This window comes from Haliotis asinina, chromosome 8 (assembly GCF_037392515.1).
Source record: "Haliotis asinina isolate JCU_RB_2024 chromosome 8, JCU_Hal_asi_v2, whole genome shotgun sequence".
NCBI lineage: Eukaryota > Metazoa > Mollusca > Gastropoda > Lepetellida > Haliotidae > Haliotis > Haliotis asinina.
In genome coordinates, this window is record NC_090287.1 from 43,630,677 (window position 1) to 43,650,715 (window position 20,039).

General features: G+C 41.6%; 1 protein-coding gene across 2 annotated transcripts in view; it reads left to right on the top strand.

Moving 5' to 3' along the window:
• LOC137294600 (acyl-CoA:lysophosphatidylglycerol acyltransferase 1-like) overlaps positions 1–20,039 on the top strand; it is a 175,194-nt gene that overhangs the window by 87,092 nt on the left and 68,063 nt on the right. For both annotated transcript variants that reach the window (XM_067825654.1, XM_067825653.1), the window contains one exon: positions 5,490–5,626. In XM_067825654.1, the coding sequence (XP_067681755.1) occupies positions 5,490–5,626 (137 nt within the window). The remainder of the gene's footprint in view (positions 1–5,489; positions 5,627–20,039) is intronic.

Here is a 20,039-nt window from a genome sequence, read left to right on the forward strand (position 1 = left end):
ACGCGTATGGACATGAAAAAATTTGAGGCTATTTACTACAGCCCGCGTGGGTACTGGAAAGGAGCTAGCGCAGTAGATAAGCTAGCTAAAATAGCGCGAGTACCCCCGAAGGAAGCCAAAGCGTGGCTTGAAAAACAAGCCCTGTGGCAGATCTATTTGCCGGCACCACGCTACGTGCCTAGAAGGAGGTTCGGTATTAACATACCTAATAGCGTTCACCAGGCAGACCTACTGTTCCTACCCCACGACAAGAGGTACAAGTATGCCTTAACCGTAGTGGACGTAGCCAGTCGTTACAAGGAAGCCGAACCCTTGACCACGAAAGATTCGGCCCAGGTAGCCAGAGGATTCGAACGCATATACAAACGCAGCCCGCTGACGTGGCCAACAGAGCTGCAAGTTGACCCCGGACGGGAGTTCATGGGTGCCGTGTCACAACTGCTAGCCAAACACGATACAAAGGTCAGGCGTGGCACGGCCGGAGCCCATCGCAGCCAAGCCATAGTTGAGAGATTTAATAGGACTTTGGCTGAGCGCTTGTTCGGCTATCAGTATGCTAGGGAGATGGCCACCCCTGGAAAACGATCGACTGAATGGGTCACGAGGTTACCCAAGGTGGTGTCGGCAATCAACCATGAAGTCACCCGTCTCACCGGTAAGAAACCGGCAGACGCTATCAAACTAAAATCAATAGTTGCAGAGTCGGCCGCTCCATTGCGTGGGAAGGAGAAACAGATACCAGATAGGGCCCTAGTGAGGTATCTATACCAGCCGGGGGAACACGAGGGTGATAGCCGTAAGCGGGCCACTGATCCTATATGGTCAGTCAAAACTTACAACATAGATAAAGTGGATATGAAAGCCGACGAACCTAACTTGTACTACTTGAGGGATGGGCCGGATAGGGGGTTTGTAAGAGAAGAATTATTGATCGTACCGTACGGCACAGTGTTACCTCCAACACACGTTAAGTAGTAGGGGTAATAGTAGCAAGAGCTAATGGCCCAACCAAAGCCTTATTTAGTAAATAAGGCTTTGTAGAGACATTTCTTGAAAGTGGTCCAGAACTGTCATTGTATATACTACTACGACTGACAACATTCATGGCGAACGACCTCCCACGCTGCGTAGAGCCATGCTGGTGAAAACAGTAGAATTGAAATTATGAGTTTTAGATATGAAATAAAATCCCATTCATATAGGATACCTCTGTGTCACGATGCACATTAAACACTGACTCAATCTTTGGGTCCCAGAACAGCCATGTTGCTGAGAAAATGGGCCAAGCTAGCAATTTCCGTCCTCGGGGACACACGCTGCTTTGACGAACAGTAATCTGTAGGCCATGCAGCTGAAAAACCACATTTACAAATGTGTTTAGTGCCTGCTGCCATGGCATTGCAGTTGGTGTTGGAATTTAGCGGCGCAGTCAACGTCTTGGAAAATCTGTCATATCATCCAACCATCATTGGGCGACTTTGAAATCGTGAAAGGGATTAAACTCAGGTGGACCAAACAACACCACCATGCTTGCATCGTTTACGTGTGGATGAATGTGAATGGCTACACAAGTCTGCAGGGTGTCACCGTAACCCTGGAAGGCACGATCTCACTCACTAAAATTTTCTTACCCAACAACATCCATCTCATGGGGTTCAAGTGCATGCCTTAGAAATTATCCAAAAACCAATTTAAAACTATTTCGTAATTACATATAATCTTCTCCAAACCATGGGCGATGTGTCAACCCCAAATGAAACTGGCACCATCGCATTCTCCAATCTCGGATTCAATCAACCCAGTATTGACAACGCCTGAAAAACGTACGGAAGACAATGTGTACACATGACGAGAAGTGATCATCGAATCTCAATTGAACTGGATATTTAATCTGGTCCTGACCTACCCCTGTCTTGTCATGGATAAGGATAGTAATGTCATCGAACTAAGAAACAATTCTTGGATTTCTACTGAGAAGTTTCACTCCATTGTTTGAAAAAACGGTAATATGTTAGTCAGTCTGATTGTATGTTCAAAGACATGATCTACCACCGCCCTCATGGATCAGTACAAGACTACAAGGTTCTAAACTTATTATTTACCTCTTTCTTAACGATGCTCCCAGAGAATATGTGACAGTTCTTGTAGGGTTAAAAATACACTGGCATGAGCGCCATCAAAATTAACGTCATATTGCCTCAAAGGAGTCGTGTTTTTAACAGAACTCGTCCATATTTTTTGAACCAGACACTTGAACTTCGGATTTCTTTTGCATCAGATTAGTGATATTAAATGCCAACTGGAACGAGAAACGACCTGTGGGATTACAAAAGAAATACCACAGGGCGGCGAATGCGATTGACAGGGTTGACACCACTCTCATGGCTGCCAGCATGGGATTAGGTGTAGCAGATGTCGGCTTGTTGTCCACCATCTTTGCCACGCCCATCATCCATCACCATCCAGGATGGGTGTCGCTTAAATTCATCTCAAACCTTAAAACACAAACAAAGATTTCATAAAAGATTCACCTTAAACTGTTTTGTAGATGTCAGCATTACATGGAAAAAAATATTCTGCCAGGTGATTTGAACCTCAAAACTCTCACTCCAATGTCTTCCTCCTACACCAGCAAATGGCAGTACTAGTCAATGTGCATTGAAACTATATATAACTCATACAGTTCACAAGCATATGTAACCCAATTCTAAAATAGTTGATTGTGGCTTCTACACGTCTTTCAGCGTCCATCTATGCATTCATGTTCAGCATGATCTAAATGACCTAAGAGCAAGATGTTTGTATTTTAGAAGACTTTTATTCAGTGTGAAAAGCCTCCTCACAGTTTTGACATGAGAAGTGAACTGACCGATTTGTGTTAGTATAGATGGAGCCCAGCTCAGGGGAAGGATGCAATCTCAGGATAGACCCATTAAACCAGAATGTTGCACCGATAAGAACACCGGTAACACGATCGGTTGTCGGAGGATTGGGGCTGTCAGGACCTTTTGCTACCTTTTTAACCTTTCTATCTTTGGCGGCACATCCAAGGTTGGCTTGAACCAGATGTTCCATGGGTTTACTAGGGGATGGAACCCAAATTATGCCTAAATAAACCCTTAAAGGCACGTGTTCCAGAAACATCACTGTAATACTACTAACCTCATGCCCGATTTTACTCACCAACAACAGGGTCACCACCTACAGCAACAGCATTCAGCAGTATCCCCAGAGATGAGTAACACTTTATACACTCTAAAACTCGATGATCATTTCTTGAACAGCAAGTACAAGGAAGTGTTGAAAATCCTGAAAACTGAACATATACATATTGGTTTCTTATGAGATTTATCACCAGACCCAGGCCTACCTGACTAGGAGTTTCATGAACTGCTTCTCTCTGAGATAATCAGCCTAAAAACAGACCAGGAATTTGCTCTCTGCCCTCTCTGGGTCCTATGTCAATACCACACTACACAGCACTATGAGCACCACTTACTCTTACTGGTATCTGACTGTGTCGCACAACTTCTACTGGGCCCACTACCAACAAACATCCCCATCAAGACAATCTTGGAGGGTTGCATGAGAAGTCATCAACTGTCTTCGCCAGCTATTGCCTGAGTGGAGTATGTCTGCCTGCTTCCACATGTTCCTTATTAACAGTTAGAGGATTTGTTGGCTGCCATTCTTCCATCTGAATGCTGTGTGTATATCATTGAATTTTGTTTCATGGACAACAGAGGGTAATTAAAGGGATGTGAACCCCCATTTTTCAAACTTCGGGAGACTTATGTGACATATGTATCACCCTTAAACAATACTCTCACCTGAACCTGGCCTTGCTTTTGATCATAAAACCCTCTGTCCTGTAAGGATGGAGTTTATTATCATTTTAGCATCCATTGTTTTCGGGACAGTTTGTATAAAAAATGCTTAGACTTAAGATTGTTTCTTCTCTTTGTGGTTTTCTGTTTTGGCTATGTTAGGTAACTAATACCAATACTAATACTAGATTTAGACTCTGAACATGACTAAAAACATCCTTGTGTATGGAACCAGAGGTAAGCCCAACTCCGACTTTTCAAATCCACACCCAGTAAAAACTACTCATTTCCTACCAATGGTGTAAACATTCTGCATGATAAAATATATTTTGTTCTGCTGCTTATCATTGATGGTCAAATCTGAATATTAACCTAAGTGCCTAAATTTTTTAGGCAACACCTAATTCATAGACTTATTATTCTGGGAATTAAGAAAACAGGACATTTTTGCAATGAAATAGACTTAGGATTTATTAAAATTATCAAACAATTGTTAACGTTTTGTTACAACAGATCTACTCACACTCTCCTTCCAATCCATTGATCTACATTTGATAGACGTTTGGAAAAAACGTGATGGATGATACTGTTGTATTGACAACTTGGTTTATGAACTTCACAGTGACTATGACCTCTGATTGATATTCTGAAGATAGTTTCATGTGATTATAGCCAAAATACTAGATTTATTGCAATGCTTTAACAGAAGTAGCATTGTAAGAATATTAACAGTGATGTTTATTATTCCTCCTACTGTGGGTTCAAATCCTGGGTTTGCTTTATATGTTTCAAAGTTAGTCAACACCATGTACAGTTATTATAGTCCTGTTTTCTAATTTTCCCGCAAAACGTGTTGCGGGGTATTAAAATGCACTCCACAAGTTTGACTTGGAATTTGGCAGTGGAATTTTTCACCTAACTTGGCATATGGATTGATCTGGTGGTGTACTTTGCGTTTCCTTGGCAACAAGTTTGACTTTGGTGAATTTGGTGGGTGTGCTCTTTTCAGGAGCAGAACTTCAAAACCATTCACCATTTTTTTTCAGCAAACTTGGCACATAGATAGGTCTTGTGGTGTACTGGTGCCTTTTGGTTGTTTTGGATTTTTTAATAAAATATATTTCTGCGTTTCCATGGCAAAAGAATTTAATTTGGTGGTATTCTTCTTTTCCAGAGTGGAACTTCAACACCGTTAACTATTTTTTCACCAAACTTTGCACGTCTTGATCTTAGATCTTGTGGTGTACTGGAGCCTTTTTGGTAGTTTATGATTTTTTTAATGAAATGTGTTTCTATGTTTCCATGGCAACAAGTTTAACTTTGACTGAATTTGGTGGTAGTGTTCTTTTCCGGAGCAGGACTGTAAAACCTTTCAATATTTATTCACTAAACTTGCCACATAGATTGGTCAGGTGGTGTACTGGTGCCTTTTGGTAGTTTTGGAATTCTGAATAAAATATTTTCAGTACTTTCCTTCCACTATGCCAAAACATTTGACATCATCATAACTAGTAGACATATTCATGAAGAGTATTTTGCCATTGCGGGGGATATTGATGACTTTGTCTTCTTGTGTTACCTAAGACACAGTTAAGTAAATGTTTTTTGTGTACATGTTAAATTTGTGCTTTATTGAAACAATGTTGTTTTTATTTTATCCAGGGTAAAGCTGTCAGGGAACAACAGCTGCTGAACCTCCATGCTCACCTCGTATCGGACTATGTAGCTCTTGACAGAAAGTGGATTGTACTTTTTCCTGAGGGTGGATTCTTATACAAGCTGAAGGAGTCAAATAAGAAGTAAACATTTGTCACCATCATGTAGTCAGGCAAATATTTTGAAAAAAGTGTTTCCTTGTTGATTTTGTGACTATTTTACAGTTGAAGCTTCTGTGGTTTTTATCAAGGGACAATGTGAGACAAAGCTTATTTGGGGCCTTCTAGAATGACAAAATTTAGGGTTAGCTGAATGCTAGTATGTAAACCACATTCCAATACCTAATGATAGACTTTTTTCCTTTTTATGTCAATGTTTTGACCTTGTCACATGACCAAATACATAAGTATTGCTGTACAGAGTTATAAAGATTGAATTTTTATATCTAAGGAAATAAGCCAAAGTGTGAGCAAGTGTGTGAAGATGAATTCTATTCTGTATCTTTGACTGGTTACATCTACATCTGCTATTAAAGTAAGCTTGGTTAAAAAAGACCTTGCTCATTTTGTAATATCAGAAAACTGCTTCCTGAAAACGTCTTAAATCAGCTTAAGTGCTGTAAATGATGTATCTCTTTCACCCAAAAGCATCACAGAACCATCCCAAAATGATTCCTTGACAAAAGCTTGAGCACATCTCTCCCTGAAAGGTCTGTTGCCATGTTGTTTTCCCTACACTGCGTCTCTAACACGAAGCATCAGATATAGCATTAGGCTCCGTCTGTCCGTCCCTGCATACATACGAATTGGCATATCTTAAGAACCAATTGACCAGATTCTATTTATATTTGGTACTTAGGTTCATCACAGTATGAGAACATACACAGTCTGGTTTGGTGACCTTGACCTTCACTGTCACCAAGATATCTCAAGAACCATTCCCTTGGTTTTCTTCATGTTCAACACCAAGCTTCATCTATGTACAGGGGCACAGTTGATTTTGGTGACCTTCATGTATTTTTCAAATGTTTGCCATAAAAGACAACTCTGCTTGTTGTAGGAGGCGATTAACGGGATTGGGTGGTCAGACTCACTCACTTGGTTAGCACTTGTCATCGGTTCCCAATTGCATAGATGCTTATGTTGTTGATCTCTGGATTGTCTGGTCCAGACCTCTGCCATATAGGTGGAATATTGCTGAATGCAGAGTAAACCTGAACTGTCTTACTCATTCGTGTATTTTTCAAGGCCACAGCGACACATTGAATGTTTTAGGTTGTTAACATACATTGATCAGCTTGTCAGCAAGACATCTTGCAAACGATTCACTGTACTTTTATTCATATTTGACACAAAACACCTTCTTGGGAAGGTGCAGGTTGATTGATCATCCCGTTGTTGACATTTAACTTCATCTTAAACTACAAACCTTCAATTCATTAATTTGTAATTTTGATTTGATAACTTACAGTTGGGGATTATGTCACCATATTGAAAATACTTCTTAGTATAGTGTACATATTCATGCAGATAGTATTATCTATCTCAACTTCCCAAGTAGTATACAAAACCTGGCACGCCAGTTCCCCACAACGCCTGTCTGTTTCTGGAGCATACTCAATAAACGTTCAATATTTTTAGAACAAACTTGATAGATATAATAAACTCAACATATTGTTGTGCTTTTTGCTACTTACACATTTTTGGCATCTTTATTTGTTTTGTTTTTCCATGGAAAGTTTTGGTTTCGGTGTAATGGCAGACTGGATTTCATAGGTGGATAAAACTTGGTAGATATGTGTGGCAGACCCCAGAGTGGTGCCTTTTTACAGGTTTTTGTGATTTCACATTTTCTTGGTTTCCATGGAAACGTTTCTCAAAATGGAGGGATGGGCTTTGTTCACGGAGCATAACTCATAAACCATTCTGTATTTTTCTGCAAAACTTGGTAGATATATCAAACAGAACCTAAAGTGGTACCTGTTGCTATTTGCAGGTTTTTGTGATTTATTATTTTCTTGGTTTCAATGGAAATGTTTCGGACTTGGACTCAAAAGTGAGAGGTGTGATTAGTTTCTGGAGCACAACTCGAAAACTTCTTAATATCTGTCAGCAACACCTGGTAGATATTTGTGGCAGACCCCAAAGTGGTGCCTTTTGCTATTGACAGGTTCTTATCCCCCAAGCGTGTAAAGCAGGGGAATATAGTCGACACCTCGTCTGTCAGTCCATCCATCCATCCATCCATCCGTAATCATTTTGTTTCCGGAGCATAACTCAAAAAGATTTCAGTAATTTTAGACCAAAATCTGAACCTATGGTTGTGGCTTTTGCTATTTACAGATTTTTGGCATTTTTATTTTTATTTTTTTTTGTTCTGTTTTTTTATGGAACGTTTTGATCTTAGTCTAATGGGAAGGGTGGGCTTTGTTTCTGGAGCATAACTCAAAATCCGTTCAATACGTTTCTGCAAAACTTGGTAGATATAACAATCAGAACCTAAAGTGGTGCCTTTTGCTATTTACACAACTGGAAAACTTCTTAATATCTTTCAGCAAAACATGGTAAATATGTGAGGCAGGCCCCAGAGTGGTGCCTTTTGCTATTTGCAGATTTTTGTCATTTTTATTTTTTCTGGTTTCCATCGAAATGATTCAAACTTAATCTAAAATAACATTAAATAACTGTCATAAGATTTGTCAGTTCAGATATGTTGGGGGCGGGGGGATATGTCATCTTCTGATGACTCTTGTTTCATAGTCAAGATGTATTCCAGGAGTATAAAAAAGATGGATAAGAATGAAAAAATGTACTAACAATATTCAGCTGAACAATGGTTTGATGACGTGCAAGAAACACTGAGTTCAGCTCAACCTGATGAGGAGGCTAGGATAAGCCCCGAAACATCGTGAAAATAAACTCAAGAAGTTGCTATCCATAAAATTTGTCCTGTAATGTTCATTTGGTGTTTGAACATGCTGAGGGCTTCCTTGAATCTTGCATGATTGATATGTTTTTCACAACATATTTTTTCACAGCTTTCACTTTTCTGATTTCGTTCTCTGCTTTCTGGATAAAATATACTTTGGGTCTTAAGCTGATACATTCCACGATCAGCATGCCTCTGCATTCATCCTTCATCTTGACAAACTTTTTTGCATTGACGTATCATGCATTTTGTGGTCTTTCAGGTATCTGCTGGTGTTGTACAAAATACATGTGTTTTGCAGGTGTATTTTGTGCATGAAACTTTTTTTCAGAGATGGAGTGACGGTGTCGACGTTATTGATGAGGTCTTAGAATTTCACAAAGGTGCTTTTTCACATGGTATTTTGATTGGTAGCACAACAATCTGCTAAAACTTTTTATCCATGTGTAGTGATATTTGTCGGCTTGCCAGACCAGGAGTAAATTGATCGTCTGGCATCTGTTCAGGAGTGGGGAACTGATCCTGTGCACGATCATTTTGTTCCTTTCATGTCCAAACATGTTGATGGCTATGTGGTTGTCCTGTTTTTCGATTTAGGGGATCTGGAAGATGGATGGGTTTGTCTATGCAGTTAAACCTGTCATCTTCAGGATAGGTCGAACGTCTGTCCAAAAGAGTGTTTGCTGGAAACAAAATGGATCTGATCGGTACCCTCATACAATTGCTGCTTTTGTTATTGACATTGATGAAAGTTTGTTGGAGGGCCGGGTACAATCCGCCTTTGAAAGGTTTGTACTTGGCTATGTGCAGATAGACAGATTCTGTCCTGTCCGAGACCCATCCAGAACCCTTGCTGTGTATAGGGTTTCAGATTTTCGTATTTTGTGGAACAAGGTGTTGATGGACTCGGATTCAGTTGCGACTTCTTGACTTCTCAGAAGTAAGGCTGGATGTGCCTGGTGGTGCGGTCCGTCTGCTGTTTATCCAGAGACATTTTCATCGTGATTTGAAATTTTGTTTTCCCAGATCATCCAGTTCCCCGTCGACTTTGCTGGTGATCATTTGTTAACATCCATGTTATTGTCGATGTTCATCTTCCAGTTTCCCAGATACTTTCCTACCACATGCATCGTCAGCGTGAATTGTAGTTCATAGGGGTTTGCGCTCCTCCAGCAGTTCGACGAGCTCAACTTTCCTCATGGGGGAATAACCTCTCAGCCCATGTTCCCTCACTTGGACCTTAAGTTGTTTCACCATGGAAGGTTTATCATATTTCATGTTGAGTAATCTCAACAGCTTAGGTTTCCTCAAGCAGGAATAACCAATCCAGCTTGTTCTTAAACATTAATCATTGTTGAGATGTGTATGTGTGCAAATACTTTTTAAATGAAATATAAATAATTATGTTCAGGAGCAACGTCAGATCTCTAACAGACTGATTTCACTACAATCAGAAGCAAAGTCAAATCTGTTACAGACCAACCTGCTATGACCACATTCAAAATCATTTCTCTGATTGTTTGAATTTAGGAAGTTTTCATTGTGCATTTATGGGCAGGTAGATCCATCAGCTTCCTTGAGGAGTTTTAAAAATAATGATGTACATTTAAAAGCTATTTTAAGTTTTCATTTTTATTGCGTTTGTTGAGATCATCTGTTTCCGTTTTGTAGATGAGATGACCTCGGCCCATGTTCATTATTATTATGATGATGATGTCGCACCTATGCGGCATACTTCACACGTGTACTTCAAAAAACCTTTCCCGATGGACATCATATGTATACTGCTATATTTGGTGGTGCATGTTCTGCAGCATGTTGCATTTTTTCCAAGAGGCACGTACTTGCAATGATTCAGTGCATGTTATATCTTTTTATATACATAAATATGTATATTTAAATGTTTTGTGATTAGCATGGTTGCGGGTGGACCCACTTCTGATCTTTCTGTCCAGGTGAAGATGTGTAATACTGAGAGAGAGTTTGGTTCGAGTCATTTTCTGTTGAGCAGGGAGTATTCTTTCATGGCATCGTCGACATTCTTTAAACTTATTACAGTGTGGTTTTTCGCACACAGGTTGGTTGTTCATGATGAGCATGCCCATGTCCTGCACATTGAAATTGTGTTTGATCTTCGTTTCAGAACCATTTTTGTTAAATGAGCGTAACCTACGACCAGACGTGGTGTGATATGCATCGTTAACGAATGTTTTTCCTACATATTTCATGATATATAAATTGTATTTTACATGCCAGGAGGATATAGTCAATGCCTCATCTGTCCGTTGATCCATTCGTCCATCTGTAATCATTTTCTTTCGGGAGCATAACTTAAAAACCATTCCAACTTTTTAGACCAAAATTGATAGATATAATAAACTGAACCCAATGGTTGTGCTTTTTGGGGGGGGTGGGCTTCTTTTCGAGCATAACTCAGAAACCATTCAATGTTTTTCTGCAAAACTTGGTAGGTATAACAATCAGAACCTAAAGTGGTGCCTTTTGCTATTTGCAGGTTTTTGTGATTTATTACTTTCTCAGTTTTCTTGGAAATATTTCGGGCTTTCAAAAGAGGGAGGTGTGTTTTGTTTCAAGAGCACAACTCAAAATTTTGTAATATCTTGCAGCAAAACTTGGCAGATATTTGCAGCAGACCCCAAAGTGTTGCCTTTTGCTATTTGCAGATTTTTGTGATTTATCATTTTCTGGGTTTCCATAAGAACAATTCTGACTTAGTCTCAAAAGGTAGGGATGGGCCTCGAGTAGTAATAGTAATGGTTGTTTTGGGCCATATCCTATATAAGCCTTATACTTATAAATAACATGGATTTAGTCCCCTTATTCACAAAACAGACACAACCCGTCTGCATTCACACAAGCCTACTGCGGGGGTTGCCTCCACTGAGGGCTGGCCTATTCAATAGACTAATCAAATGTTTAAATGTGAATCCATCGATACTGGGGGTCCCACAGTGTGTGCTGGCTGAGAGCTGGTTACGCACACAAGAAGTAGAAAGATTAGAAAGAACAAAAAAAGAGTAAAGGGTCTGTTTGTAGCTGCAGTCCCCCAAGGGAGAATTAAGAAAGATGGCTGTTGTTGCATTCTCCCAAGTTGGTGCCTTCTCTTGCCATGAGAGTGCCCCGCTAACTGATATGTTTGTGACCCCTTGCAAGGGCCGCTTGACCCTTGTGTAATGAAATTGTGCAAGGGAGTCAATCTGAGGCATCGGCCGGATACGAACCTATAATGCTCAGCTGCGCTACTGTACACAATAAGCCCGCACCTCAACAGACTGCACTACTCAGGACTGAGAGCAATAATCTCAGTTTAACGGGTCTGTCCTGTGCTGTCAACACTGTGATCATGTGAGTGCTCTATGTCAACGAGACGCAATGCATAGCACAGTCGATAAAGAGCTGTGTGACACAGTGCGCGGGCTGAGAACCTTATCAGTTATCATGTGCTATATTCAGAGTAACTATATCAATTGTGGGTTCAGTGTTGTATTCTTGTCTTATCATGTCGTTTAGGTAGCCGGATATACACATATGCAAACTATCAACAATGAATTCAGTCAAAAAATCAGCTTTGAAGATGTCTTCATTAATAACAATAGTCAGTTGATAGATACCGTACCTTAATTCTTTGAGTTTGTTAACAATCAGAGGCTCAACATCAGTCAAAAGTATATTTTCAACACGCCACAAATCCATTATTAATATAGGTGTGAATATATCTCTAATAGTGTGAGTCTAAAAATTATTTCAACAACTCGCTATCAACAGGTGGTGTTGCAGAGGCTTGCAGTCGGCTGTCCACAGGGGTGTAGGGTGTCTCCACTACAGGATCCCCTATATTAATTTCAGCGAAACAGTTTAATGTATCTTCTATTATGCCGTTGGTTTTCGTGATAAATGCCTGTTGGGCTTGTTGTATTCCTTGTTTTATATGCTTTTTTTTCTCATCATCGCTTATAGAATATGTTTTATGAATCTTTGATCTAATTTCATTTTTAATTTTGTTGTATTTTTCTAGTTCACCTGTGATCAAACAAAACTCCTCTTCTCATTGAGTGCAGTTGAAACATGATCTTCTATCGTGTTTAACTTTGATACAGCAAGTATTCTACTAATTTCATAATGTTTCTTTGCTTTATGATTCAATTTGCGGGACACAAATTTAAACACCGACCCAACTGTTCCTGTCACTACGGCTGCTAATTCAAGTCCTATCACCACCGATGCGGCTACGACTGTTGTCAACAGACCAACTCCTACTGCTTCTAACCCCATGCTAGCTGCCATTAGGGTGGTATCAGCACCATCTATGTAGTTTAAAGCTCTATTGTATGTTTTAAGTAGTGATGCCCGAGTATCACGCTCTTGTTCTAGCTGACGTTTTATTTCGCATTTCTGTCTAAATCCGTCTACACTTCCTTTAATATTTCCTTCTTCATCTGGATACAGTCCCATTCTGTTTGTCTATAATATAGTTTATAAATTAGTTTTTAATTATAAGTCAGTTAATTTTTGATTGATATATTTTAAGCCTATAAGGTTTAAAATATCATGCAGGTAGATGGGTGAGATACTAATACGTCCGTCCCGGGGTAGAATAGGCCTTCAGCAACCCATGCTTGCCATAAAAGGCGACTCAGCTTGTCGTAAGAGGCGACTAACGGGATCGGGTGGTCAGGCTCGCTGACTTGGTTGACACATGTCATCAGTTCCCAATTATGCAGATCGATGCTCATGTTGTTGATCACTGGATTGTCTGGTCCAGACTCGATTATTTACAGACCGCTGCCATATAGCTGGAATATTGCTGAGTGGGTTTGTTGATGATGTGAAGCCCCGTCTTACTATGATTCTGCAACGTTTATTCTCATGCCTTTTATACCAAAATATATTCCAAGGCTTTCTAAAAGTGTTATTAGCCTGTTGGGAGTCTCTGCGAGATATACATCTATAATCAGTGTTTTGTATGGTCTTATTACATCTGTACCCGAAAAATAAAGATGGTAATCATATATTCTGCTAATGTATAAACGTGCATCCGAGTTGGCTGGGGCTAACATATTGCCAATGTGATATGGTATTTGTAAAACTTGTACAGAATTATCTGTAAAGGGAGTAAAGGACGCTAAAAGGAAGCCGTTGTTAGTATTTTTGGAAACGAGACTATTTTGATTAAAAACGATGTAAGGGTTGGTTAGTTTTATTTTAATTACCCTCTCAAGCTCTGTAAAATTTGCTAGTGGCATTCGTTTGTATAGTTTTATCTTCAAAGTATAAGATGTATGGGGTGTCTTCCTCCCCAGGTAAATTGAACTCATTTGTCACCGAGTGTTACATTAGATACCATTATTTATATAATACTGTTAGAAAATAGTTTCAAATTGTTTTTCTGATAGTAGTCTCGGGTATGAACTTTAAACTAATAATCTCATGTGCTCGGTCAGAAAAATCTTGGTTAGAATTACAGTGTCTTCCGCTATCACTGTGACATCTTGCAAACTGGTGAGTGAATCACCCCCCGCCCGTACGTAAATTGAGCAAATGCGACCCTGGTGTTTTTTAACCCACCGGAGTTTGATTCCTTTCACGATCTCAACATCGCTCTGTGGTGGTTCACCTAGTAAAACTTGCATGGCCAGCGTGGTATTATCCAAGAGGCTTTCTAGGCGGGTGGTTACACCATCAAATTGAGTAACCAACTGCAATACCCCGTTCTCCCCTGGTTTACATGACAGCATGTGGACTGCCATAATCGAAGCTGGTGTGATGATAACACTACGTCTTAGTGATGGGACGTAAGCCACGAGCAGGGTTTCTATGTTAAAGGTACTACCAGATCCACAGGCGGCGGGAACTTTAACTTGTTTGTAAATGTTGTTCATAAGCTTAAGAGCGTATATTTTACCACCTATTCCTGGGTCATGAAACCCTCTAGTATCACCTAGGTCTGATAAACCAACATTAATGCATCTTTTTATTCGCATTCCTGGCCTTTGATTACTGGTCATTTTGTATATGCTTTATTACGCTTAGGTGCCCTATATTTACAGTATTGTTTTTTGTATCTAAAATTGATATCTTTAACTGAGAAATATTACCATTGTCAGTTGTCAATTTTTTACACTGACGTGATGAAAATGACTCTGTGCGGCCTTCATTGTATTTCTCTGTTTTAACCGGGACAGCCGTCAGCAACGTGGAAGGACATTCATTTTGTATATTATCAGTTGTGTTAAGGTGATCAAGACGAATGCTTAGCTCGTGGTATGGAATTAGATCTGGTAATTTCGAACCACTGATGCTTTGGCCAGGGTATATTGAAATTGATGACAGCCTTAGCGTATCCACCAACAGATGACTGATTACCAGTCTGTTTTTTCCCTTGTTGTCTGACACCACTATTCCGTTTGAGTCATTTATTTTAAGTTCAGCTCTTAAGGGTTTGAAAATTTCATCACTGACCATTTTCTATTGTGTTTTGCAATCCATTGACGTATAACAGATTATTTTTTTTATCTGTGTTTGCCCATCGTGGGTAATAGGTGATATCGCATAATGCTGTTTCAAATTGGCCAGACGTGTTATCAATGGAATGTATAAATTGAATGGACTCACCGTTCATTGTATCAGGAAGCGTAATGTACATATTATAATATTAATTATATATAATAATAATATGTCACGATTTGATACTTCCTAGGATACCTAGTAGTATATACAATGGGGGTTTTAAAACACTTTCAAGAAAAGTCTCTACAAAGCCTTATTTACTAAATAAGGCTTTGGTGGGGCCCTTAGCTCTTGCTACTATTACCCCTACTACTTAACGTGTGTTGGAGGTAACACTGTGCCGTACGGTACGATCAATAATTCTTCTCTTACAAACCCCCTACCCGGCCCATCCCTCAAGTAGTATAAGTTAGGTTCGTCGGCTTTCATATCCACTTTATCTATGTTGTAAGTTTTGACTGACCATATAGGATCGGTGGCCCGCTTACGGCTATCACCCTCGTGTTCCCCCGGCTGGTATAGATACCTCACTAGGGCCCTATCTGGTATCTGTTTCTCCTTCCCACGCAATGGAGCGGCCGACTCTGCAACTATTGATTTTAGTTTGATAGCGTCTGCCGGTTTCTTACCGGTGAGACGGGTGACTTCATGGTTGATTGCCGACACCACCTTGGGTAACCTCGTGACCCATTCAGTCGATCGTTTTCCAGGGGTGACCATCTCCCTAGCATACTGATGGCCGAACAAGCGCTCAGCCAAAGTCCTATTAAATCTCTCAACTATGGCTTGGCTGCGATGGGCTCCGGCCGTGCCACGCCTGACCTTTGTATCGTGTTTGGCTAGCAGTTGTGACACGGCACCCATGAACTCCCGTCCGGGGTCAACTTGCAGCTCTGTTGGCCACGTCAGCGGACTGCGTTTGTATATGCGTTCGAATCCTCTGGCTACCTGGGCCGAATCTTTCGTGGTCAAGGGTTCGGCTTCCTTGTAACGACTGGCTACGTCCACTACGGTTAAGGCATACTTGTACCTCTTGTCGTGGGGTAGGAACAGTAGGTCTGCCTGGTGAACGCTATTAGGTATGTTAATACCGAACCTCCTTCTAGGCACGTAGCGTGGTGCCGGCAAATAGATCTGCCACAGGGCTTGTTTTTCAAGCCACGCTTTGGCTTCCTCCTGGGGTACTCGCGCTATTTTAGCTAGCTTATCTACTGCGCTAGCTCCTTTCCAGTACCCACGCGGGCTGTAGTAAATAGCCTCAATTTTTTTCATGTCCATACGCGTATGTGTTTATCCCATCAATAGCTATCCAACGTTTAGTGTCCATAGGCGACAGGGACGTCTTGTTTATAGTCAGTCCGTATATCTTATGTCCATCACTTCTAAGTGTGTTCATTTTATGCCTAAAGGTACGGGTCTTGAACAGGGCTTCCTTGAATCTGGCGTGTTTGATGTGTTGTTTCACCACATACTTCTTAACCCCCTTAGCCTTCCGGATCTCACTATTGTCTGCTTTCAGTATGGAGTACATCTTAGGTCTCAAACCTATGTACTCGGCTATGGGCGTGCCAGCACACTCGTCCTTCATCTTACCTAGGACCTTTTTATTTACCGTACTGTGTATGGCATGGGTCTTAGGGTAGTCGCTGGTGTCGTATAAATCGAGGTGTTTTTTCATGTCCTCGTACACGTCCTCGGTTCGAATCTCCATCAGCAGGGAATCCGTGTCAGTGTACAGCACTTCACACCTGTCACCGTACTGTTTCTTGAGCTCGTTGTAGTAAAAGTCGTACATCAGGTGTTTGGATAAATCGAGGATGCTCATCCCCACGTAAACAGGCCGGTTGAATTTTATGTGCCTTTTCTTCATGTGTAGGGCAACCAGGTTGTCTGTGAATATCTTACTACGGTTGAATGCCGGACTGGCTATCAATCTCCTGAGCTTGTCTTCCTCACTCGACCGAACCAGCTTCACGGTCACGCGCTTCCTCAGGTTCTCCATAGTCTTACCAAACACCGAGTTGTTCATGAGCTTGTAGAGATTTTTCTCAAAATCACTGGTGGCTTTTTTTCGTAGGTCTGTGTTCATTCTGATGTAGGGCTCCATCCATGGGCTCTGATCGAACATGAGCACCCTGTGTATTTTGGTCAGCCTCATACCCAACGACAGGTACAGCTGTAGGTTGCGATAGTGAACGATGTACTTGGTCTTATTCATTAAGTTAGGCACGAGTTTTTCAACGTCTGTCACACGCCCACCTAACAAGTTATGTTGGTACTCAGACATCCAGTCTGGGTTAACCCTCATACGTTCGGGGGCCAGGGGGTAGCTGTTGTGCGATGTGTGTAATTCCTTGGTATACTCTAAGTCAACCTCGAGGATATACCCTTTGTTCGAATCTGGTGCAACCCCCATAACATCAACGTGGGGTACCCATTCGAATCCCCCTGTAGGTAGATACTGGCTCATGGCCCAGCCGTACAGGTTGTTTGCGTCGAGGTAGAGAATGTGATTGGTTGGCTTGTTAGGATCGTAACCTTTCACGTATTGATTATTTGCTTTCGCGTATCGTTTGGATGCCATGGAAATCCCACCTCGCAAGCCTTTCTCAATGAATAGGTGCATGTCGTAATCTGTGAGCAATTCCAAATTAACTCCGGTCTTTTTAAGCAAGGCGTCCCACGACAGACCTGGGCTGGTGTAATACCATGCGGGGTCGAGTTTATACTGCTTGAAACACGTTCGCCTAAACGTCTCAAACACGTCGGCTAACAGCAGTACATCTGTCCTCAAGTACAGGTCGTGATAATCACGCAGGTTCTTACAACCCAGTTTATTCCATACGTTAGTCACGTGCGAGTAATCATCTCGTGAGACGGACGCCTCATTCAGCTTGCTATAAAAGCAGTCAATAGGGGGTAGTCTGGTCTCGGTGAACTTGACCCAACTATCCATGTACTCATAGGGGTACACACCCTTCCTCATAAGCAGGGGTCTAGTCTCGGCGTCTGTGTATCGATCGGTGATAGGGAAGGTATTGTTGGCCTTGACCAGACTGTCGAGTGACGACAGGAGGAACTGAAACGAGTCAATGAACCTAAGTCCGTTTAAGCTGAAGGAGATGTATCTCTCCATGTTGTTGGGGATGCACGTTATATTACCATCGATTTTCGCGATGGCCTGCATGATCAAGTGTGAGTCGTACCCTCTCAAGTTGTGAAAGACAACGGGGATGTTTATTGTCTTAGGGTTGATTTTAAGCTTGAGGTTGCACGCGCTGTGAGCGGCGCCTCTATACTTACCAGTTATGTGGCAGTGATCTCTCACCGAATCACCGTTAAGTGGTGAGTCACACACGTGACAGTTAGTGCTACTAGCGTGAGCTAGCCTGTCGACTCGGGTCATACGCATGGGAGCGATTCTATACAATGTATTCCTAATAATTTTTTCTTCCTCCTGCAAACACTTTAGAAACCTTTCAGCCGCGTCAGGGCCCCTATACACTACCGGAGCTTTCGTTTCCCCGTCACAACGGACGACAATGTATCCAAACCCACAGGCTTTATGCTCGTGTGTTTTGTGGGTGATGGGAGCCTCACCGGCGGCACCACTGGGGGAATCCCCCACCACCAAGGCTTCGAAGTCGGTGTATATGATATAAGGCACAGACATTTGGTTCTTGTGGTTACCGAATTTTAGGATATTATCACCTTCTTTAGGCATGTCGACTCGTATGGCCGTCTGCCCCACACCTTGGCAATCCTCCCGGTGGGATTCTAATAAATCAGCTCGGGTGAAGCCATGTAGGCATCGTTCACAGAAGTGGGTCTTTTCTCTGTGTGCCGATTGGTCATACAACAGCCTGCTAAAGTGTTTTATCCATGTGTAGTGATACTTGTCACCTCGCTGGATCATGAATATATTGATAACGCGAGCGGGGGGTACCCCCACGGGTTCACCCAATCTGTGTACTATTGTTGTGTTACCTTCGTGCCCAAAGACATTTATAGCCAGATTATTCTGTTTTTCTACTTTAGTGATCTGGGATATGGGGGTGGGTTCATCTATACCATCCCAGTTGAGCCCATCATCCTGAGGATAATTAGAAGGCCTGTTCGGATTAGTGTCAGCTGGAAATAAGGCTGACCTGATAGCTAACCTCAGGCAATCGTTTCCTCTATTCTTAACGTTTACTATGGCATGTTTGTTCCTATAGTAGAGTGGCAAGGCTAGGTATGATCCGCCTCTGAACGGCACGTAGTTAGCTATGTCTAGATAGACATTATCGATTTTATCTACAGCACACCCAGACCCCAAGTGTGTGTAGCGTTCTAGGTATTCTCGTATCTGCTGAAAGCTGGTATCGATTGATGCGTCAATGGTCTCTGTATGTGTGACGACCTCTTGTTTACCTCAGAAGTAAGGCTGAACATACTCAGTGGTCCCTGTGGGGCCCCCAACCTGCTTATCGAGCGACATTTTCACTGTGATCTGAAACTTGATACTTCCTAGGTTATTTAGTTCCTGGTTGACCTTATCAGCTATCAGAGGCTTGATATCTGTAATGTCTATGTTTCTATCAACGTGCATGCGCCAACCTCTCAAATAGTTGCCTACAGCGCGCTCAGTGCGCACGAACTGTAGGTCAATAGCTCTATTCTGTCGTAATAATTCTACAAGCTGTGGTTTTCTCATACGGGAATACCCGCCTAAACCCAAATCGTGTGCCTCGGCTTTCAGTTGTTTTACAGTGGGTACGGGGGCATGTGATAACAATTCGACTAACCCGGCTCTCCCCAGGTTTGAATAACCCGTGTATCCAAGCTGTTTTGCTTGAGCTTTTAATTGTTTTACCGTAGGAGGGGCTTCTAAACCTAGTAATCTCAACAATGCTGACTTCCGCATTCTAGAATACCCGATCACACCTCTCTGTTTTGCGACCCGCTTAAGCTCGCGCACAGTAGTCATAGTGTTTACACCTAACATAACCAATGTCTAATTGGGTCACAGTAAAGGGAGGTAACCCTTGATAAAACATTTATTTGGAGTCTATCTTGAGCAGTCGCCTACGTTCTTTTATGTAGTCCTTTTTATTCTCG